This window comes from Vipera berus, assembly GCF_964194415.1.
Source record: "Vipera berus genome assembly, chromosome: 2".
NCBI lineage: Eukaryota > Metazoa > Chordata > Lepidosauria > Squamata > Viperidae > Vipera > Vipera berus.
The window spans coordinates 283,507,539-283,532,000 of NC_138203.1; the positions used below are offsets into that span (position 1 = coordinate 283,507,539).

Below are 24,462 nucleotides of genomic sequence, written 5' to 3' on the forward strand. Positions count from 1 at the left end.
ACAAGAAGTGTGGTAATCTCTGAAAACTATGATCATAAAAGCCCAGTCCAGCACAATACCACTGAAAAAGAAAAACAAGAAATTCAAGAAGAAACCAGCATGGCTACACAAAATTCTCTCTGACAAACTGAATGACAAAAAGGACAAGTACAAAAAATGGAAAGAGGGACACATAACTAAGGCTGATTATCAGCAGACAGCCAGAACATAAGTTTCTTTCAACATAATAATAAAGAAAAAAGTAAAGGAAAGTGTAAGTCCACTAAAGAGAGAAGATGGCAAGGAAGTAACAGGCCATAGGGAGAAAGCAGAGTTGCTTAACTCATTCTTTGCATCAGTCTTCACACAACAAGAAATTATAACCCAACATACCCAAAAAACTACTGCAAAAGAGAAACTACAGTAGAAACAAAAATTAAAATAAACAAGACAATGGGAAGAGAACACCTATCGGACCTTGATGAATATTTATTTATTTATTTATTTATTTATTTATTTATTTATTTATTTATTTATTTATTTATTTATTTATTTGATTTATATACCGCCCTTCTCCTGAAGGACTCAGGGCGGTGTACAGGGCAATAAAAATAAGAATACAGGTTACAAGATTTAAGGTTAAATGATTCTGCCCAATGTTGTAGGTTATTTAAAATAATGTTAAAACCCAAACCCATCAGGCCAGGCCGGCTTGTTCGAATAGATAAGTTTTTAGATCACGCCGGAAGGAGCGAAGGTCGGGGGCCATCCGGAGTTCAGCCGGTAAGCGGTTCCAAAGGATTGGTGCACCCACCGAGAATGCTCTCCCCCTGGGGGTCACCAGCCGACATTCTCTGACCGGTGGTACCCTGAGGAGGCCCTCTCTGTGGGAACGTACAGGACGGAGGGAAGTTGGACCTGACGGATTAATCCCAGAGTTCTGAAGGAGCTGGCAGATGTTATCTCAGAACCATTGCACCACATCTTTTAAAAATCCTGGAGTACCGAAGAAATACCTGAGGATTGGAAAAGGGCTGATGTGGTTTCCATCTTTAAGAAAGGGGGGAAAAAACAGACCCAGGAAACTACAGACCAATCAGTCTAACATCAGTACCTGGGAAGATCACCTGTGAACAACTAGAAGCGAACAAAGTTATAACTAATAGCCAGCATGGGTTTGTCAAAAACAGATCATGCCAAACCAATCTTATTTCATTCTTTGATAAAGTGACTAAATTAGTAGACTAGTGAAACGCTGTGAACATAGTATACCTTGATTTCAGTAAGGCATTCGACAAACCTGCTGCTCAGTAAGCTAGAAAAAAGGTGGCATAAAGAACATCACCACCAGATAGATATGTAGCTGGCTGACAAACCGTACTCAGCGAGTAGTCCTCAATGGTACTACATCCACATGGAGGGAAGTAAGCAGTGGGGTACCACAAGGCTCCATCTTAGGCCCAGTACTCTTCAATATCTTCATCAACGACTTAGATGAGGGAATAGAAGGGGAACACAATTAAATTTGCAGATGACACTAAACTGGCAGGAATAGCCAACACCCCAAAAGACAAGCTCAGGATCCAAAAAGATCTTGACAAACTTGAACAATGGGCCCTACCCAACAAAATTAATTTTAATGTGGAAAAAAGCCAAGTTTTACATTTAGGCAGGAAAAATCAAAAGTGCAGATTAGGTGAGACCTGGCTCAAAAACAGTAACTGTGAGAGGGACCTTGGAGTCCTAGTGAACGATCACTTGACTACGAGCCAGCTGTGTGCAGCCGCCGCCAAAAAAAGCTAATAACAGTCCTGGGTTGTGTAAACAGAGGAAAAGAATCAGGATCACGTGAAGTATTAGTACCGCTTTATAAAACCCTACTAAGACCACACCTGGAATACTGCAACCAATTTTGGTCACCATACTACAAAAAAAGATGTTGAGACCTTGGAAAAAATTCAGAGAAGAACAACTAAAATGATCAAAAGGCCTGGAGACTAAAACATATGAAGAATGGCTGCAGGACTTGGGTTAGCCGCTAGTCTAAAGAATAGAAGAAATAGGGTGACACGATAGCAGTATTCCAGTATTTGAGGGGCTGCCACAAAGAACAGGGGGTCAAACTATTCTCCAAAGCACCAGAGGGCAGGACAAGAAAGAATGGTTGGAAACTGACCAAAGAGAGAAGCAACCTGGAATTAAGGAGAAACTTCTTAATGGTGAGGACAATTAACCAGTGGAATAGCTTGCCTTCAGAAATTGTGGGCACTCCATCTCTGGAGATTTTTAAGAAGAGACTGGACAGTCACTTGTCTGAAATGGTATAGGTTCCTCTGTTCGAGCAGGGGGCTGGACTAGAAGACCACCAAGGTCCCTTCCAGATTCTATTCTATTCTATTCTATTCTATTCTATTCTATTCTATTCTATTCTATTCTATTCTATTCTATTCTATTCTATTCTATTCTATTCTATTCTATTCTATTCTATTCTATTCTATGCCATTCCATTCTATGCCATTCCATTCTATGCCATTCCATTCCACTTCTGTTCTATTCTATTCTATTCTATTCTATTCTATTCTATTCTATTCTATTCTATTCTATTCTATTCTATTCTATGCCATTCCATTCTATGCCATTCCATTCTATGCCATTCCATTCCATTCCATTCCATTCCACAAGTTCTACTGCAAAGCTATTACAAGCTACACAAGGCAGTTTGGACTAGTGGTTAAGGCACCAGGCTAGAAAGCAACTCTGGGTTCAAGTACTTCCTTAGCCGTGAAAGCCAGCTGGGTGACTTTGGGCCAGTCACCCTCTTTCAATCCAACCCACCTGACAGGGTTGTTGTTGTGGGGAAAATAGGAGGAGAAAGGTGTGCTGGATATCTTCGATACCTTCAGTAGGATAGATAAATGAAATAATATCTACTAAACCCAGTATGAACCCTTTTGATTCCACAGTTATAAACACGTAAGATTTTCTTTTCACCTCTGCTCATCAATCAAAATACAAAGGTTGACTGATTCGATGAAAAAAAGCAATGATGAAAGACCCAAAATTCATCCCGGTTACAGCATCCTAGCATCCTAGAAGGACCGAAGGGGTCTTCTTAAGAGTCGGTCCTAATTCAGAAGCAGGCCGATCCCCTCTTCTTGCCTCTCTCCTTATGCTGGAAGGTCCAGTCTGGCTGCAAAGACAGGGAAAAAGCAGGCAGGGTCAGTCTGAGAGGGAGCCAAGAGGAGGAATCACCCCGTCCAGGCTGAGGGATCAGCAAAGATCAGCCCAGGGAAGGAACAGAAGCAGCAGCCTCAACGGAGGGATCAGCCGGGTGGGATTTTCAGAGTTGCAAGAGGGGAGGGGCAGGGCTGGGACTGGTGCCGGAGGTGGGTGAGAACCTGCCCCACATGTATGGATGCCTCCCCTCAAATATGCAAATCCAACTTTAATTTATGTTGCGCCCCCCTAGACAAATGCAAATGGGTTCATGGCCTCTAGAGATCCCAGGTCTTCCTTCAGCATCTGGAGGGAGGGATTCCCAGATGGGATCCAGGAGGGGAGAGAAGCCCCCTCCCCATCCAGGATTGCAAGAGCTTCAGGAGTTCCCTCATCTGCCCCTCTTTCCCTCTCACACTGGGGACCCTCCAGTCTCATCAGGATCTTAAATTCAGTAGCTGGAACAGTAAAATTGCACAATGGACACAGAGGCAGGCAACCTTGGCTCTTTTATGACTCGCAGACTTCAACTCCCAGGATTCCTGAGCCAGCATGGCTGGCTCAGGAATCCTGGGAATTGAAGTCCACGAGTCATAAGAGAGCCAGGGTTGCCTACCCCTGGGCCAAGACACACTGGAGAGTGACGGCTCCTGCATGAGGCAATTCAAAATGTGATTGGTTGATAGTGTGGGTAAAGGTGGAGCTTCCCTCCCCCCGCCTTTTTCTTGTCTGGGCTCTGCATGCTGTTTGTGATTTACCTCACGATCCTCCTGTATTCTTGACTATCTTGCTTTAATGATAAACGTTATGTGTATACGTGATTCCTTGACAAATCTCCTCTTTGCAGGAGCCTCCTGACCCAAGATCCTGAGAGGGGTCTGGCCACCGTCTGGCCTTGCAGGATGAGAGTTGGGGGGGCAGGCAGACCCCTCCCCAGAGCCCCAAGGCCTCTCCCCCAAATTCCTTCCCTTGCAGTGTTTGAGATGAAGAGGGGAGAGAAGAGGGATTTCCCAAAATCTCTTCACAACGAGTTGGTCTTTGGGCCTCAAAGCCCTCCCCTCCCCTCCCTCCCTCTCCCCCCAACTCAGCCTCCATGGCGGCCACTCACCTACGCGGGCGGGGGGGGGGGGGCTGCTAAATGACCTGGTTGCTCCCTGCATTGGAGAGAAAGACACAGATTGAGTCTGGATCCTCTGAGGGCAACAAATCTGTCTCTTCATCATTCAACCTCTGCAGCTTCCCCAAATTCTCAGAGGAGACCAGGCTTTTGATTCATTGATTATTAAACTTCTATGTCGCCCATCTCGCCCAGGCAGCATACAGTAATATTCAATAAAAAAAACCACGTAGAACATTTAAAACAAGAAAAAACCAGATTTCCCCCACCAGATCACGTTGCCGTTGCTCTGACAAGAAGATCATATCCGGCGTGTGACCGCTGTCCTGAGGCAGGCCCAGGACGGTCTGGGTGAGGCCCGTGGCAGCCATGAACTCCTGGTCCACTTCCGAGGCCAAACCCGGGGAGGGCAGATGGAAGTCTCCCAGGACCAGAAGCCTGGGGAACTCCCTGCCAACACCAAGATGGCCCCCAGCAGCTGAGGGAGAGGGGGGGTGGCCACGCGGCAGGGAGGCTGGTACAGCAGCAACAGGCCCAACTGATCCCGTCAGCTCAGATTCAGAAACGGAGAGTCACAACCAGAAACATGGGGATCAAGGCCCCCGAGCGCCCAGAGGGATTCTCAGAGGACCGCTGCCAGCCCACCTGTCCTGCCCTGGGGTCTCAGTGGGGGCCAAAGCCTAAACCCAGCTGGGGCCGTGTCTGAGAGGGGACCCCCCCCTCTTCTAGAGTCAGCCAGTTCCCAGCTATGCCAGCAGGAGAGTCTCTAACCACTGGGGATCACGGCATTGCCGGTGGTTTCCCTGTTCCTCCGCAAAGAATTTCCTCCAGGCTCCACCATGCAGACTCTGTGCTGCCTACCTGAATCCAACAGGGAGAGTTTCTCTTCTCTACAGGAAAAAAAAACCAGTGCAAGGAAAGTGAATTTTGTGACACCCAGCCGGCTTTCATGCTTAAGGCGGGACTAGAACTCACTGTCTCCCAGTTAGTTTCATTTGGTGCTCCCACCACTAAACAAACCGGATCTAATTATTCTAATTATTTCACTAGAACTGGACACAGAGGGAATACAGGGAAGATGAATTACGTAAAAATGCAAGTAGAAAAATAGGGACCGCTCCGGTGGGAAGGTAACAGCGTTCCATGCGCCTTTGGCGTCTAGTCATGCCGGCCACATGACCACGGAGACGTCCTCGGACAAGTGCTGGCTCTTCGGCTTTGAAACGGAGATGAGCACTGGCCCCTAGAGTTGGAAATGACTAGCACGCATGTGCGGGGGAACCTTTACCTTTACCTTAAAAGGGGGGGCTCTCCCTCTTTTCGTCCCCCCCATCCGCCCAAAGTCTTGCAAAAGGACAGAATGGATCATGCAACAGCAGCATCGGCTCCCTCCGACTTACCCTGGTCTGAACTGTTGGATCCTTCCTCACTTTCTGGAAAAAGGGAAAGAAAAGCGGGGTGAGAAAGTCACTCTCTTGGCTTACAGATGGAAAAACTCAGCTCTTTCTGACTCCATCTCCCTCCCTCCCTTTTTTCTCTCACACAGAATCAAAGACACACAAATACATGGAGAGAGTTTGAACCAAACTTCTTTGGCTTCAAGGCACAGGAAAGAATTCTTCAAATTTGTACGTATATCAAACATAGCTAGAAGGCACAGCTGACCTAAAAAGATCCACATGGCTCCAACGTCTCTTTTTCTAACCAGTTTGTACTCAAGAGAGCCTTGTGATGGGAGACCAAGAGGAGATCCAGCTGGCATCCCCCAAAGCTCCTTTTCTCTCAAAATGCCCCCTTTTGATCCCTAAATTTATGGAGCTTCTGACTCTCATTTCACCAAACCTTTCCTTTCTGCCCACTTGGGAAAGAGAGCAGCTTCTCAGTCAGAGGGACCTTCCACCAGCTGGGACTTCTCCTCTTCTTGAGGGTTCCCTGTAACGTGGTGGGTCCGACGCAAGGAAGAGACGCCAGCCGGAGTACGTGTTCAGCACTTTATTGTGTGTGGGGGGTCCGTACTGTCGAACAAGGGCTACCTGGCCTCCTTAAATACCTGGCCAGGTAGGTGGCCAGCCAATGGGATTGGCCCTAGGTTTCCCGCCAAACCGTCCAGGCCAACGCCCCCTAGTGGCCGCTGCTATGCAGATGCCTGCACCTGGATACATAACATTCCCTGTCCCAGATGTTTCTCCTTGAGGACCCCACTTCCAAGAACAGCCCGGCTGGGATGAAAAGGGGCCCCTCTTTCCACAGCTTAGTTCTTAAGAGGAAGAGGAAGATAGCACACACACACACACAAACACACACCCTTCAAGTGACGGTCCCTCTGGTCCTTGCTCTAATTGGAGATTACTTGTAAAAAGGACAATTCACTCACTTGGTGCTGCTCTGTAGTCATCTTGACGTCTCTCTGCAAGGGCAAAAATCAGTGAAAGCTCAAAAGAACCCACCAGAGATCATCCAATCTCGCCTCTCTAGGAGGAAGAACCCCAGGGGATATTTCACAGTCCCTTTGACCCCTCAACAAAGACAGAAAGATCTTTAAAATACAAATGTATCTCCTGATTTGCCCCAAGAGAGACCTGCTGCCTCCGAGAGGGATGGAGGGAAATGGGGGAAGGAGCAGCAGCAGCTGGGAGGGGAGGAAGATTTTCATGGGAATCCTTCTCTGCTGCTCTTCGACCAAAACCTTTGAAAGGGACAGAACTGGGATGCTTCTTCCCAACACAGAAGAAGACGGGATTGTCCCAACCTCAGACTTAGCCACGTCAAGACTGGAGTCCCAGCAAGAGGCTGAGATCTCAGATGCTTCCCCAAGATGGCTGTGAAAACTGGGTAGAAGGAAGCCCGGAAGACGCTCCCCAAAGGGAGAGACTTGGGAGAGATGTTCCTATCTTCCCATAAGAACCTCAAAAAGAATACTTACTGAGAATGTAAACACAAGCCAAGATCCCAACAATCGCACACACCGAGACAAGACCAGCCACAACGCAGCCGATGATGAGCCCCAGGTTGGATTTTGGTTCTGAATTGGGAGGAAGAGCAGATAATTGAAGGAGAACCCCAAACAATCATCCCAATTAGGGAAGAGTCCTAAAGCAGTGAAAGCTGGAAACTCCCCAAATTAAAAAACTCTATGGGGTCATTTTTGTGTCTTTCTAATGGTAGCATGAAGATGCCTTGCTAACCATTGAGGACGTCTCCTCATGACGCTGCCTTCTTCTCACAACAGCTCAGCATGAAGGCAGCTGAATTCATCTTTGGCTTTCCAACTCAAAAGCAGCAATTTGCAACCTTGTGACTCTCAGCAGCTTACAAAACAAAACTTTGCCATCACAATAATATACAGTAGTGTCCAAAATTGTCGAAACCTTTTGGGAAAAGTGTACAGTAGAAATGACACCTTTGGTTAAAAGTTCCCACCAATTTTTCTTCTAATTTCTTTACAAGTGCAGCCTTGTTCACTTAATAATTCTATTTTACATCGCTTTCTGGGCGACCGGTCAACTCTTTGCACCATTACTTTAATTTTATTACATTTTACAAGCTCACTAAGTGAAAGAACACAAAAAACCCCAACCAACTTCATAGCGATCACATAACACACTGACAAATGTCCTCCTCTCAGCTTCAATAAAGGTAAAGGTTCCCCTGCACATGCGTGCTAGTTTCCGACTCTAGGGGCCGGTGCTCATCTCCGTTTCAAAGCCGAAGAGCCAGCGCTTGTCCGAGGACGTCTCTGTGGTCATGTGGCCGGCATGACTAGACGCCAAAGGCGCACGGAACGCTGTTACCTTCCCACCGTAGTGGTCCCTATTTTTCTACTTGCATTTTTACGTGCTTTCGAACCGCTAGGTTGGCAGAAGCTGGGACGAGTAACGGGCGCTCACTCTGCTACGCGGCACTCGGGATTCGACCCGCCAAACTGCCAACCTTCTGATCGACAAGCTCAGCGTCCTAACCCACTGAGCCACCGCGTCCCTCAGCTTCAATACATGACATCAATAACTGAATCTACTGTGATCTGATTGGCTCATTGCCAAAAAGGTGACACCTGATTGGCTCTCTAAACACTCGTGCTGATTCGCTACAATCAGATGAAGGAAAGCTACCTGATACCAACCTAAGCAAGTTCTGCTTCCTTTTTCTGGTTATTTGGCTATAACTTTTCACAGAATACAGTACAGACAATTGAACAAACTTAGTTGCATTACATACTTGATTAAATTATCTTTCCACTGATATACAACTTTATGGTACTACTCCAAAAAAAAAAGTGGTGTTATTAGCCATCAAACCTCAAAAATACACTTTTCCCAAAAGGTTTCCACAATGTTGGCCACTACTGTAAAGAAACATATTTTGGTTCTTTTTAAAGGCTGCTCCAATATGTCGTGTCATAACTCTGAGTGGAATTGGGCAGCTCCGTACGCTATACTTTTGCTTCAGTTTGAGTGTTTGCATTTTACTATTTAAAGTAAAAAAAGAGTTCATATCACCTAGCCTTTTTTAAAGTGTACCACTTTCATTTCTTTGGCCAGTCCAGAAATGGCTTCCAGAACTTCAGCATGAAAAATAGAATATGGTGACATCCAAATTCTGGACAGTCGCACAAATGGCAGAAAGGGAATAACAGAGTTGGAAGGGAGGTCTGCCAGTCCCAACCCCCTACTCAAGCAAGAGACCCTATACCATTTCAGATAAATTTGTCCAGTCCCTTCTTAAATGCCTCCAGTGATGGAGCACCCACAACTTCTGAAGGCAACCCCTTCCATCTGATTTATTGTTCTCACTGTCACAAAATTTCTTCTTGGTTCTAAGTTTCTTCTCTCCTTGATTAGTTTCCATCCATTGCTTCTTGACCTGCCCTCAGGTGCTTTGGAGAATAGCTTGACTCCCTCTTCTTTGTGGCAACCCCTGGGATACTGGAAGACTGCTATCACCTCACCCCTCATTCTTCTCTTCATTAAACCAGACATACCCAATTCCAGCAACTGTTCTTTGTATGTTTTAGCCTCCAGTCCCCTGATCGAAGGGACGCAGTGGCTCAGTGGGTTAGGACGCTGAGCTTGTCAATCAGAAGGTCGGCAGTTTGGCGGGTCAAATCCTGAGTGCCGCATAACAGAGTGAGCGCCCGTTAGTCGTCCCAGCTTCTGCCAACCTAGCGGTTCAAAAGCACGTAAAAATGCAAGTAGAAAAATAGGGACCACTACGGTGGGAAGGTAACAGCGTTCCGTGCACCTTTGGCGTCTAGTCATGCCGGCCACATGACCATGGAGACGTCCTCGGACAAGCGCTGGCTCTTCGGCTTTGAAACGGAGATGAGCACCAGCCCCTAGAGTTGGAAACAACTAGCACGCATGTGCGGGGGAACCTTTACCTTTACCTTTACCCCCTGATCATCTTTGTTGCTCTTCTCTGCACTCTTTACAGAGTCTCAACATCTTTTTTACATCATGGTGATCAAAAGCGGATGCAGTATTCCAAGTGTGGCCTTACCAAGGCATTGTAAAGTGGTATTGCTTTGGGAATCAGGTCTGAGGGATCTTTAAATTTAAATTTCTCTTCCACATAATTCAGGATTCCCACTGAATACCAGTCATGCCACTTCTAAATTGATGCTTGCTAAAAACAACAACAAAAGTAAGGGGAATATTTTAATTTGCCTGAGATATCAGCATTAAAATTAAAGTTGAACATGTTTTGTATCATGGTGGCTATTATCAATGAAAGATTTGAATCTGGATTCTGCAACTTTGGAAGTCCAGTGTAAAAAAATGTCAGGAACACTTATGAGCATACAAGTAGCTCTTTGAAAGACAGCTTTTTCTCTGGGGTTTTATGCTGAGCCTCAGGAATTCCCATATCGTATCATAAAATAATGTGTAACTTCTTTCTTAGAGCAGCCACATACAGTGACATTTTGACCTTGAAAGCAGGAAAGTCGTGTTAATCTCTGACGGCAAAAACTCAGACTTGGTTTCTGACTCCTCATGGATCAATACAACCACTCTGCATTTCTTGAAGTCAGATGTAGTTCATCCATTTTAGTCAAAATGTGCCTTCAGATGATGTTCAAACTTTAGGATTTTAAAGTAAATCTGTTTCTGGTACTCAGCATAACTGCTGTTTTTCTTCTGGAGGCAAGAAAGAAGGCAGTGAAAGAGGCTAAGAGAGGATCTAAGAGGATTTCATCAGGATCTGCCAGCTCTTGTGATGAGATTCTGGAGTTTCCTTTACATCCCCTGAAGCCACTTCTATGGTCTGGTCCCTGCAGCTTCACCAACCCCAAACACTGGAAAAACCAATGGCTTAAAGGTCAGGTATGGTCACATCTGGACACAGCTGGGGTGAGATTTCCCTCCCCCAACCCTCCAGCCTGCCAAAGAGCCCAGCCTTTCCCTCCCTGCAGCCTCTCACCCTCCAGGGCCACGTCCAGAGGCTCCTGCAGGCCGTCGTGCTCCACGTGGCACCGATAGCGGCCCCTCTCTTGGGGATCGATCCGGATGCTGAGCCAGGCGTGGAAAGTCCCATCTGCGTTGGGGGCCACGGAGCCACGGAAGGTGTCCTGCAGCCATTCCTCCCCGTCCCTCCTCCAGGAGGCATCGATCTCCCTGGGGTAGAAACCATGGACCCGGCAGACGTGCGTCTCCATCCCATCCTCCACCGCCTTTGTCCTGATGCTCACCGTCACCTCTGGGGGCTCTGCAGAAAAGGCACCCCCGGAATTAACTCTGAGCCCCTCCAGAGCCTGGAAGGTGGGTGGGAAACTTGGGGGGGGGGGCAGGAAAATCTCCCACTACTTCCCACTCCACACCTGCAGCGTCTCCAAGAGTTTTAGGAAATGCTCCAGATCTGGAAAATGCTCAACCACAAGAACTCCTGATTTTGAGTCCTTCCCAGGGACTCAGCCTGAAAAACCTCTGGGAGCAAATTGAGGGTCCAAGGAAATTCCTCTCTGGCTGCTTTGAGCTCTGAGTGATCTTGGGCTGCTCCCTTCAGGGGAGGGAATGTGGAGCTGCTATTTAGGGGTACCCTTTCAAAAAAAAGAGCAGCAGAGATCTTTCTCCCTACTTTGGGGGTCCACTTCCCCAAATCTGAGGCTGTTCTAGGCTTCTTTCCAAGGAACACCACCACAATTTCAGGGTTGTTTGTTTGATTTAGCATATGGCAACGCTTTCCTGGGTGGGGGAAGAATAAGAATCAAAGTGAGACAGGACATAAAGTGAAGGCAGGACATAAAAGTGAGGCATAAAGAAAACGTGTGTATTAGTTAGAAAAGAACAAGGAAATGGAAAATGCCAAACCACAAGTTAGTGAAGTACTAATACCACTTTACAAGGCCTTGGTAAGGCCACACCTGGAACACTGCATCCAGTTTTGGTCACCACGATGTAAAAAAGATGTCGAGACTCTAGAAAGGGTACAGAGAAGAGCAACCAAGATGATTGGGGGGCTGGAGGCTAAAACATATAGGGAACGGTTGCTGGAATTGGGTATGTGTGGTTTAATGAAGAGAAGGGTGACGGGTGACATGATAGCAGTGTTCCAATATCTCAGGGGCTGCCACAAAGAAGAGGGAGTCAAGCTATTCTCCAAAGCACCTGAAAGCAGGACAAGAAGCAACGGATGGAAACTAGTCAAGGAGAGAAGCAACCTAGAACTAAGGAGAAACTTCCTGACAGTTAGAACAACTAACCAGTGGAACAACCTGCCTCCAGAAGTGGTGAATGCTCCAACACTGGAAGTTTTTAAGAAGAGACTGGACAGCCATTTGTCTGAAATGGTATAGGGTTTCCTGCCTGAGCATGGGGTTGGACTAGATGACCTCCAAGGTCCCTTCCAACTTATTATTATTATTATTATTATTATTATTATTATTATTATTATTATTATTATTATTATTATTATTATTATTATCTGTCTCTCACATCTATTTAGTCAAGCATAGAGCTGTGATACATCTAACCACATATGTCTCGTTTGTAGCTAACCACAAACATGGTGCCGGAAACTTAAGCGCTTCTACAAGGAACCTGTGACCTCGATCAGTTAAAAGGTTGCAAGATATTTAGCTAAGTTCAGCATAGCAACAAGGGGTCTGGGGGCTGTACGACAAGGGGAGTTGGGGGCTGTAATTCAAGTAACCAATCCATGCTCATAAGTCACATTTCCGTGTTCTGCTACTTTTGAAGACTATATGTATGTACTTGCTTTTCTCTGGAAACGTGTTCAGACATTGATATTGTTTTTCGCTCTGAACCTTTTGCGCAAAATAAAACAAACTTCTTTTGATTCCGGGGTCTGAGTCTCTTGATTCTGCAACTTTTTGAATCTCACCCAGGTTAATTTGGAAACGAGATTCCGCCTCTCAAGGGGGGGGGAGGGGGCAAAGAGAGAGAGGTGAGGCCTACGGAAGACAAGAGACAGTCCCCCTAGGGGAGGGAGGGGCTGTGGGGAATTGTGGGGAGGGGGATTCCCCCATGATCCCTGATCTCACCCAGCTGATCCTGGAGGGATCAAGAAGCCCAGAGTGGAAGGGGCAGGGCCAGTGGGGCAGAGATAGTCTTGAGAGGAAAGAAAGAGGGGGGAGGGGGGAAATATGACATTGTGAGCAGGAAGCCCTCTGGAGTGAGGGGAGTGTTCCTGAAAGAGGGGAAGGGGCTGTTTTCTGGAGAAATCACTACAATCAAAAATAAGAAACCTGTCTGAGAGAAACATCCACAGAATCTGTGCGTATTTCCTCCCCCCTCCCCCAACCTCAGCCATTTTTGCCCAAGTGGAGGCACTGATAAATGTCCTATTAATGGCAGGTGCCCCCTAGTGGTGGTGGTTGTTGTTGTTATCTGCGAAGTCGTGTCTGACCCATCGCGACCCCATGGACAACGTTCCTCCAGGCCTTTGTGTATGCCACCCACAACAGAACATCAACCATCTTCTGGAGTCCATTTAAGCTCATGCCTACTGCTTCAGTGACTCCATCCAGCCACCTCATTCTCTGTCGTCCCTTTCTTCTCTTGCCCTCCACCTTTCCCAGCATTAGGCTCTTCTCCAGTGAGTCCTTCCTTCTCATTAGGTGGCCAAAGTAATTATTTATTTATTTTTTTAATTTTAATTCCATTTATATCCCACCCTTCTCCGAAGACTCAGGGCGGCTTACAAACTTAGCAGTAGCCTTCATTCTATGTATAAGCCTGCTTATTAGGGCTTTCACACCTCCCCCAAGCGGCATTATTACAAAGTCAGCTTAATTGCCCCCAACAATCTGGGTCCTCATTTTACCTACCTCGGAAGGATGGAAGGCTGAGCCAACCTTGAGCCTGGTGGGATGCGAACCTGCACTAATTGCAGGCAGCTGGTGTTACTTAAGGAGGCATTAGCCCACTGCTCCACCAAGGCTCTGAAGTTTTAGCTTCAGAATATGGCCTCCTATAATTTTTTATAAAGAGCGGGGGGGGGGGGGGGCAAAAGCCCTAATAAGCAGGCATATACATACATAGAATGAAGGCTATTGCTAAGCACATTGGTTTGTGCTTAAATTGTAAGCCGCCCTGAGTCTTCGGAGAAGGGCGGGATATAAATGGGATTAAAATAAAAAAATAAAAATAAAAAATTAGGTGGCCAAAGGATTTGAGTTTCAGCTTCAGGATCTGGCCTTCTAAAAAACAGTCAGGGTTGATCTCCTCTAGGACTGACCGGTTTGATCGCCTTGCAGTCCAAGGGACTCGCAGGAGTTTCTCCGGCACCACAATTCAAAGGCCTCAATTCTTTGGCGCTCAGCCTTTTTTATGGCCCAGCTTTCACTGCCATACATTGCAACTGGGAAGACCCCCCCTAGTGGTAGGTTTATTTAATGGCTGCCTTGCAATGGGAACTAAACAGGCCTTCCCGTATTCTGGGGAGGTGCTGGAAGGGAAGAGCAGGAGTCCCTGCTGAACAACCAGGCTCTAGACAAAGGACCCAAAGGGACCCCCCAAAAATCCGACCATAAAGGAGCGTGCTCAGCCTGTGTCCAGATGCTCACCTGTCCTCAGCAGCGCCTCCTTCCTGTAAGACAGGTACTTCTTTATCCACTCAATGCATTCGTCCTCCAGGTAGGCCTTATATCTCTGATTATATCCTGGAATGGCGTCCCATTTCCTCTGGATGATCTGGGCTTGGGGTTCAGAAGCCACCCAGGTGAGGGTCTCCTTGTCGAAGGTGAGGAAGGTCCTCCCTTCATAGCCGTACTGCAGTAACCCTCCTTTGCTCCCGTCTCCCCGGAGTTCACAGACAATCATCTTCTGCAACGTGTGAAGGCCTGAAATAGGGACCAGAGGACGGTTTGGGGAGTCCTCAAGATAGACAGAGATACACACACACACCAGTCCCTGCAGAGTCTTTGACACTGGAAGGAGGCACCGACACCCACATTTCCCCCAAGAAAAAGCCCCACCCCCATCACTAACTGCCCTTTTCCTTTCCCTCGACCTGGGTCCCTACATTTCCCACCCACCCCCAACCCCCAGAATGGAGGCCCTGAACCTCCCCAAGAAAATTGAAGCTGGAGAAGCCAGTGGAGGATCCCGAGAAAAGGAGGAGTCGCAGAAGAGACGGAGAGACGGAGCCTCCTCTGTCTGCCATTCCTCTGTTGGGGAGACTCTTGGGGGGGGGGAAAGGAAGGGATCCCAGAGAGGGAACAGTTGCCTGAATCTGCGGCTGCAAAAAGGGCCTGGCCTCAAAGAGGATCTGTACAGACCTGAAAGACGGACAGGAGGATGGTTTGGGGAGTCCCCAGAGACCTCCCTCCCTAAAGGGACTTTTGAGACTGAAGGGAAGCAACGACACCCCAATTTCCGCCACAGCACTTCCCTCCAATTGTCCCACCTCCCCACTGCCTGGAGGTTGGCTTGCATCTCCCCTAGGATGGAGCCCCTGAACCTCACCAGAAAATGGGCAGCTGGCAAAGCCCCCTTTCAATCTCACAGGATCAGAAAAGGCAGTGGAGGATCCCAGGGAGGGCCAAGGAAAGATGGAGGCACAGAGGAAACGGAGGAATGGACGGAGCCTCCTCCGTCTTTCTTTCTGCTACTTTCTTGGGGAGATCCCAGAGCAGGAACGGGGGGGGGGGGGAAAGAGGGCCTGTATCTGGCTGCAAGGAGGGACCAAGAATCTCATGGCTTCAAAGAGGATCCATCTGAAAAGAAGCTTGCAGGGATCCCTGTGATCGTAAATCACGGTCTGCATTCACAAATAGCACCAAGTCTCAAGGGCTGGCTCCCTGTTTGGGCTATCCAGAAACAAACCATGGTTTCATGCAATGTGGGAATGGAGCGTTGAAGGGCCACAAAGGAATATAATTTCGGCTTAATGTCATGGTTCCGACAGATGCAATTCTTCAAAGAACCTCGAGGCATTGTTTACCGTAAGGAGTCTTTAATCAAAAGAGCATAGCTTCGGCATGTACATGGTCAAGCCGAAATCTGGATTCCCCTCCCTTAAGCGCAGAGTATCAAAGCACAGCTCCTCCCTCTAATTAACCGTCATAAATCACATTCTCCAATTAGTTTGAAATGTAAGCTTTCCCTCCTGTTAAACAACCCGCCAAATTCTTATCTTCTCTTATTTCAAAACAGCCTTGAGAAACATTCTTCCTACTCCCTCCAGCATCAACCAGTTCTAGCTGTAAAAGTAACACACAAGTTTTAAAGAAGCAAAGCTGCCTCTCCACATGTTGTCAAAGCAAGAACATCTGAGCTTTGCAGCGCTGACAGAATATTTTCCTCAGCATGAGCAGCAAGTGGCCCAGGCTGATCTGCACCCCCAAAGGGTTATTGACCTTTGAAATGACCTTTACAGTCTCTGCAAGGCCCTGGAGAAGTTTTAACTTCTTGGATTTAAATCCAAATTCTTGGATTTAAAAGGAAACTGAATGTTTTGGGGGGGGGGGGGGAAACGAAAAAGAAAGGTTGAAATGTTTCTACTTCTGCTTGGGCTTGAGAATGAGGAAGAATGCCAGAAAGTCTCAAATCTAAGGGAAAACCACCCTGGAAATCCTGCAGAACAAAATGAATTAGTCCCACCAGTCCCACACCCAGGAATGACGTCTCGGCATCTTCTGCTAGCCTTCCCTTCGGAGGAACAGGAAGATCCTCACGAGCTGCAGTCTGATCCTGCCCTCCAGAGGAGATTCCCTGATCTGCCCAGGGGAAAAAAATGGTTCTGGATTTCTGCCCAAGAAAAGTCTCCGGCCATTCACAGGAAGGCACTGAAAATTTGGCTGCAGTTTTCAACTTCTGACACGGGTGGGCAAGTTATGTCTTATTTCCCAAGCATCAAAAGCTAAGAAATAAGCTCATCTCGTTTCAGTTGCAGATGAAATCTGTGTGTTCTCATCTCATGTTTGGCACAGAACTGAATATTTGTGCAGGGATCACACTGAAAAGGCAAGTTTCATTTTTTTATGATCAGTGTAAGAACGCTGTTAATGCATTTCTGAGCCTGGATGTTCAGGGGTTCCCTGAGGCCTGAAAAATATTTCCTCCTGGGTCAAAAGGCGGGAGAATGGCTGCTTTAGAGAAGTTAAGTTATATTTATATTTATAACTGCTGTGAAGAATATCAGGCGGCTTTATGTCTTTTTCTTCATTTAATTTTCTTCAACTTGTTTTCTATTCTTATACTTTTTTTTAAATTTTTCTTTGATTTCTTTCTTTGGTCCCCTTTATTTTAGGTTACTTTCTATTAGTTTTTATCTTCTTGTTGAAAAGTTTTGGTAAAAATTATATGTAAAAAAATTAAAATGGCCAACGGGATTAAAATGGTGTTGAAAACACAGAAGCCAATGTCATAAAGCCTTTGCGTAAATCAAGAGTGCCACCACATCTGGAATATTCTGTGCCAGTTCTGGTCACCAGACCTCCAAAAGGCCAGGAGGGATCTGGGGAAGGTCCAGAGGGGGAGACCCAGAGGACGGGAGGGTGGAAGCAGCCTCCCTTTGAGGAAAGTGTTATGTACTGGGCTTGTGGTAATACACCACGTGCGTTGCTGGAGCAGCCAACGGCTCTCCAGAAACCCAGACTAGCTGTCTCCGGTCCTGCAATTGGCTAGCCCTAGGCGGCAAGAGTGGGTTCAAACCCATTGGCTGCCGCCTAGGGGCTAGACTATATATTGTGGCTGGCTGCAGCCCAAGTTTCAGTACAGTTCCAGCAAGAATAAAGTATGAGTTATCCTGTACTCGGCCTCGTGTCGTCATTCCTGCACCCAAGAGCCCACGACTTAACAGAAAGTTTGGGACATTTGGGGCTGTTTGGCCTGGAAAAGAGGCTCTCCTCCACTCTGCCGGTCTCCTTCCTCCTTTCTCCACCAGGGGGAGCCCTCTGGGACCAGCTCTGCTCCCCTGAGAGGCCAGCAGGGGGCATGGAGGGATCTGAGGAGATCCTTGGGGATCAGGAGCAGAACAGGCAGATCTCTGGGGTGTCTGCCTGGGGGGGATGGGCAAGGAAAGGGCAGAAGAAGGGGGGCTGCACCTCCTTGGGATGAAAGGAGAGAAAATGGCGGATGTTTGCGGAGAAAGTGACACAGATATTTGCTTGCAATCTCTCCCCTAAATCAGGTCCCTTGAAGGTGAATCTTGTGCCCCAAAGATGGCAGAACAGGGGGGGGCTGCAGAAGAAGGCCTCCCCCCTCCAGGGCAGCCCCACCAAGAGGGCAGCGCAGGAGTCCAGCCTGAGGGACCAAGGATGGGAAGCCATGACGGCTCTGAGCTACTCAGGAAGAAACCTCAAATGAGGGTTTCTTTCTTTTTGTCCTCCCTCCACAAGATTGAGAAGATCCTGGAAGTGATCCTGTGCCCCCCCTCCAAGAGCCCCCCCCCCATTTGGCCTCCTGGCCTCTCCTTCCACCTGGAGGAGCAAGAGAAGCTCCTGGCGTTTGGGCCCCCCTCGTCCCTCCTAAAAGGAGGTGAAGGAAAGGTAGCTAGTCCCCCCCAGGTGGATCTGCACTTGATTCCTCATTTCTCTAGAATGGAAATAGACGGAAGGATGCGGGCCTGCTTTCACCAGGATCTCCTTAGGATCCACCTGGGTTTTTTTTTCCTGGGAGGGGAGAGACCTGGGATTCCCTTCCTCCCCCACAGCAGGAGGTCCACCAAGGCCAGGAACACACACCCCCAACTTTCATGGGGGGGGGTGAGGGGAGATTTTGGTCTCTCTTTCTCTAAGTTTATATCCATCTCCGCATCCTAACTGCAATCGGCAGAAAACATCGGCTACGGAGAGAAGGACAAGTTTGTGCTGATTTTAAAAAAGGAATAAACACATTATTATTATTTTTTAAAAAAACCTTTTTAAAATGTGTGGAAGCAACCTTTCCCCTTTCTCCCCCCCCCCCCGTCTGGTTCCTGGGGAGGCAGGAGGAGCCGCCTGACCCATCACTCACCGCTATGATTGTAGAGAGTCCTCAGAACCTCCAGGCTATCTCTGAACAACTCCTCTTCGCCACGATTGAACTGGGTGCATCTCTCCCAGTACTGGGGGCCCTCCTTCCCCTCCATCCAGGAGACTCGAGGCTGGAACCTCCGGCTGTTGCTGTCGTAGTAGTTGAAGAGTTGATCATCCACGTACCCCAGAGAGACGAAATGGGGCTTCACCTGACTGGACTCCGAGATGGAGTTGTAGAAATACTTCAGGGAGTGTGAGGAGGCGCCTGGAAGAGACCCAAAGAGGCAGAGTTAGGGGACTTCTGCTTGGGGACCTTGATACTATGGGCCACAGCAGGCCCCCTTTTCCAGTTTTGGAAGGAAGAAAAAAAAGAAGACCTGGGCAGGGCAGAGGTGGAAGGGGGAAATGATGGAAGGGGGGGGGAAGCAAACGGTAGAAAAAGGGAGCCACCGAGAGACCAAACAGCATCTTCTGGAGTACCTGAAGGGTTGGAGGACACAGAGGTTGGGGGAGAGAGAGGAAGGGAAGGGAAAGCAGGACCAGAGAGAGAGAGCGGGATCCCCAAACGTTATGTGCTCCCCTCCAACTGTGCCTCCTCCCCCTTTTCAGCAAGGCCTCCATCAACCCCCACTTCTGCAATTGCTCATTTTCTGCCCCAAGGAGGCTGCACTGGCCCCACAGAAAGAAGCGTGGCTCTGTGGGATCATGGGTTCGTTGCTTGATTGACGAGACGAGGCGAGCTGAGTTCAGCAAGAATCATTCTTTATTTGGTTCCAATATCTCAGGGGCTGCCACAAAGAAGAGGGAGCCAAGCTATTCTCCAAAGCACCTGAAAGCAGGACAAGAAGCAACGGATGGAAACTAGTCAAGGAGAGATTAGGACGAGGTGGGGGTGGGGATCCAGGGGAAAGTGACAATCAATCAATCAGGGGGGATCTTTGGGAAGACAATTCAAGGAGCATTTCTCTCCAGACTCTTCTCCTGCTGCATTCCCAGGACAGCCTTTTAAACAAGAAGCAAGGGATGGAAACTAGTCAAGGAGAGAAGCAACCTAGAACTAAGGAGAAACTTCTTGACAGTGAGAACAATTAACCAGTGGAACAACCTGCCTCCAGAAGTGGTGAATGCTCCAACACTGGAAGTTTTTAAGAAGAGACTGGACAGCCATTTGTCTGAAATGGTATAGGGTTTCCTGCCTTAGCAGGGGGTTGGACTAGGTCCCTTCCAACTTTCTTCTTCTTCTTCTTCTTCTTCTTCTTCTTCTTCTTCTTCTTCTTCTTCTTCTTCTTCTTCTTCTTCTTCTTCTTCTTCTTCTTCTTCTTCTTCTTCTTCTTCTTCTTCTTCTTCTTCTTCTTCTTCTTCTTCTTCTTCTTCTTCTTCTTCTTCTTCTTCTTCTTCTTCTTCTTCTTCTTCTTCTTCTTCTTCTTCTTGGAACTGAACTGAGAAACAGGGCTGTGAATGCAGCAATTTATACCCTGGCTTCTAGGTGGCGGCCAATAGCTTTAAAGCAACCTATCGCCGCCCTAGAGGCAGCCAATAGCGGCGCTGGAGACGGGTTGTCTGAGAAGCTGGGAGCCGTTAGCCAGCTTCCCTGCTTGAGCAACCTTCCAGCAATTCACCCGTGATATTCTTCAGTAAGACAAAGCCCCAAACCCAGTTTCTTTTTATTCCCTATCAAAGGGAAAGACTAGTTTTTTATGTGATTAGGTATAAACAAAAGCAAGGTCTGCCACTGACAAATCATAACACATTCCAAATAGCAAGTCAAAAGACATGGAACAAAGAAGAATGGTCCCCAGAAAGGATTATACAGGTGTACGTACCTGCAACCTGGGCAGAAGATGGAATGTGTGGGTATGGAACTCCTGTTTATATGCTTAATAGAATTATTAGACTGCAAGCTGTATTAGAAATAATTACAAACGAGACAGCCTTGGCTTTAAATTTGCTTGCTAAAACCAACACCCAATTACGTACAGCAGTGTATCAACACTGCCTGGCTTTGGATTATTTACTAGCAAAAGAAGGAGGCATTTGTGGAAAGTTCAGTTGGACAAACTGTTGCCTCCAGACTGATGACCAGGGAAAAGCAATTGAGGAGATCACTGATCATATCAGGAAAATACCACATGTCCCGGTTCCAACCTGGACAGGTGTCACGGACACAAGCTGGTTTGGAGAGATCTTTGGTGATTGGCGAAGGGTAGTTTTTCTGAGAGGCTGAGCACCAAAGAATTGAGGCCTCTGAACTGTGGTGCTGGAGAAGACTCCTGTGAGTCCCTTGGACTGCAAGGCAATCAAACCGGTCAGTCCTAGAGGAGATCAACCCTGACTGTTCTTTTAGAAAGCCAGATCCTGAAGTTGAAACTCAAATACTTTGGCCACCTAATGAGAAGGAAGGACTCACTGGAGAAGAGCCTAATGCTGGGAAAGATTGAGGGCAATAGAAGAAGGGGACGACAGAGAATGAGGTAGCTGGATGGAGTCACTGAAGCGGTAGGCGTGAGCTTAAATGGACTCCAGAAGATGGTAGAAGACAGGGAGGCCTGGAGAACGTTGTCCATGGGGTCGCGATGGGTTGGACACAACTTTGCAACTAACAACAACAGGTTTTTCTGATTGTATTAACTTGGGGGGGGTGTCTTCTGGTTTTGCCATGTTTGATTCCTGTTATCTAAAGAACAATTATGTCTACCATCTCGGGAATGACGGTCATAGCATCCTCTGTAAGGAGTGACTAACCCCATAAGCCAGCCAAAGTCCTGACTCTCACTGCAATACCAAAGGAATATAGTTCATTGGTTAAAGGTAAAGGTAAAGGTTCCCCCGCACATGCGTGCTAGTCGTTTCCGACTCTAGGGGCCGGTGCTCATCTCCGTTTCAAAGCCGAAGAGCCAGTGCTTGTCCGACGACATCTCCGTGGTCATGTGGCCGGCATGACTAGAAGCCAAAGGCTCACGGAACGCTGTTACCTTCCCACCATAGTGGTCCCTATTTTTCTACTTGCATTTTTACGTGCTTTCGAACTGCTAGGTTGGCAGAAGCTGGGACGAGTAACAGGCGCTCACTCTGTTACGCGGCACTCGGGATTCGACCCGCCAAACTGCCGACCTTCTGATCGACAAGCTCAGCGTCCTAACCCACTGAGCCACCGCATCCCTTAGTTCATTGGTTACCAAGTAATAAATTAAAAGGGAGGAATGAAGGGGATTTAGAGAAATCAAAGCGAAGCTGTTTTGCTTTTGTATACTACGCTTGTGCAGAAACCTCCATTTGTGCAGAAACCTCCATTAGCCCAAGGCGAGAACAGCACGTACAGAGAGATAAGGAGAAAGTGGTGTTGACAGTTGATTGGTTAAAATAACACTATAAAAGAAAGCTTTGTGCAAACAAGGGCTGTGGCTTTCCTTTTTCATGCTGCTGCCTGCAAGTGGAGGAAATACACCCAGCTGCTTCACTCGGCTGATTAAAGAACTGTTTATGGAAGCCTCTGTCTGAGTTTCTTGATTGGATCATACTCTCAGATTTTATTTTTTTTATGCCAGAGGACACTTTAAATAACCATACACTACAATGCAAACTCCTGAAATCACAAGACATAAACCATGTCGCAAGACATAAACTATGCCAAATTTTAGTAACAATGATTTTTTTTAAAAAAAATCACATTAAGTCACTATTTAGTTTTAATTGTCAAAATACAAACAGGGAAGAGACTCCAGGGCTACCCACTGAACAGGAGAACAACAGGCTGTAAGTGGGTTAAAAGAATAAAAAACTAAGATACTCCTGGGAAATCACTTAAGCTGGAAGATGTCAAAGGCTGCTTCTTGGGGGTCCATTCTTGGGGTCCAGCACTTATTTGGGCACAATCTGGGTCTGCACAGAAAAAGGCAGGACCACCAAAGCCCAGATAAATAAATAGTCCCATTGCCCAGTCCCTCCAGTCTGGTCTCCCAGCGATTCCCAGTCCCAAGGCAAAAGCCTCAACCTCCTTCCTGCTCTGCCCTGCAATCCCAGGTTTCAGAATCCAAACAGATCAGAGCTTTTCTCCGACAGAAGGAGGGGGGGGATCGGACCCTCTGTGATCCAGAACCCGCTTCTTCCCCTCCTGGGGCTGAGCAGTGAGGGAGTCTGAATCTGCCTGAGAGGAGAAACGTGTGAATGTAACACAGCTTGGGCGTCCTCACAATCACGAATCCTCCTCAGGTCAGAAAAGGCTGGTCAGTTTGGGCCTGTCTGTGTCCAAGCAAGCCCTTCAGTTCAGGCTCTCCGTCCATCCAGAGGAGCTTCTCTCCTTCCGCCTCCAGCCCAGACTATCTGATCCTTCAGATCCTGAGAGTTTTGGAAATGCCTTTGGAAAGGCTGCTGCCCTGAGAGTTTCTCTGAAGAACAACTAGGGACACCCCAAGACCTCCCATCTGGTTACTAAGGAATAAGAGTAAACTTTAAATATTTTTGATTCTGCAAACTCTCCCGTGCTGGGAGCTCCTGAAATGGAAAGAGGAGGATTTGGGGTGGAATAATCCATGCCTGTCCTAGAAAAGAGCTCTGGGGATATTGGAGATTAGGAAGAGGTGGGGGTGGGGATCCAGGGGAAAGTGACAATCAATCAGGGGGGATCTTTGGGAAGACAATTCAAGGAGTGTTTCTCTCCAGACTCTTCTCCTGCTGCATTCCCAGGACAGCCTTTTAAACAAGAAGCAACACGGATGGAAACCAGTCAAGGAGAGAAGCAACCTAGAACTAAGGAGAAACTCCCTGACAGTTAGAACAATTAACCAGTGGAACAACCTGCCTCCAGAGGTGGTGAATGCTCCAACACTGGAAGTTTTTAAGAAGAGACTGGCTAGCCATTTGTCTGAAATGGTATAGGGTTTCCTGCCTGAGCAGGGGGTTGGACTAGATGACCTCCAAGGTCCCTTCCAACATTATTATTATTATTATTATTATTATTATTATTATTATTATTATTATTATTATTATTATTATTATTATTATTATTATTATTATTATTATTATTATTTTGATTCTGCAAACTGGCCCATGCTAAGAAACTTCACTGATAGTTTCTCGGAACAAACAACTAGGAACAACCCAACCACCCCTTTCCTATTACAAAGAATAATAAATTTTAAATATTTTTAGTTGTGCAAAGCCTCCCACCTTGGTGACTTCTAAAATGGAAGGAGAAGCCCTGCCTGTCCTAGAAAAAAAAGCCCAGGGGATACTGGGTGGGGCCTTAGGAAGGCAGTTGGGAATGGTGGGGGGTGGGGGGGCAAGATCGAGGAGAAAGTGACAATCAAGAAGGAGGGACCTTTAGGAAGATCGTTCAAGGAGCGCTTCTCTGTATATACTCTTGCCCCTTTCTGCGTTCACACGGCAGCCTTATCCCGATCGCTCCATTGCACCAGCCTCCGCCCTAGGCCAATACACGGAAGCGAGTCGAGAAACCAGCCGGGTCCTCCCAGCACCCAGAAGCCACAAAGAGCCACCGAGCCCCGGCCAAAGGCAGGACAGAGGCGACCCAGGCGGAGGGGTTGTACGAAGGAAGCCAGGAAGTTCGTGAACCGACCCGATCCCTGCAAAGGTCGCTTTCCCACAACCTCCACTTTGGGGGAAATGAAAGAACTGCGCTCGGGGGGGGGGGCGCCCAGGTAGACTTGACTGAGATCTGGAGGGACGGCCCTTGTTCTGCCCGCAGAGGGGGTCTCCCTGGGGGTGGGGGTGAGAG

At 47.5% G+C, this 24,462-nt stretch overlaps 1 protein-coding gene across 1 annotated transcript in view; it reads right to left on the reverse strand.

Moving 5' to 3' along the window:
• Positions 1-1,082: 1,082 nt before the first annotated feature.
• The window catches only part of LOC308661233 (class I histocompatibility antigen, F10 alpha chain-like), a 60,700-nt gene continuing 37,320 nt past the window's right edge, over positions 1,083-24,462 (reverse strand). Inside the window, exons 4-8 of the mRNA XM_081316137.1 lie at positions 10,730-11,014; positions 7,236-7,334; positions 6,687-6,719; positions 5,713-5,745; positions 1,083-3,169 (exon numbers count right to left, since the gene is read on the reverse strand). Coding sequence (XP_081172263.1) covers positions 3,147-3,169; positions 5,713-5,745; positions 6,687-6,719; positions 7,236-7,334; positions 10,730-11,014 — 473 coding nt within the window. The 3' untranslated portion in view covers positions 1,083-3,146. The remainder of the gene's footprint in view (positions 3,170-5,712; positions 5,746-6,686; positions 6,720-7,235; positions 7,335-10,729; positions 11,015-24,462) is intronic.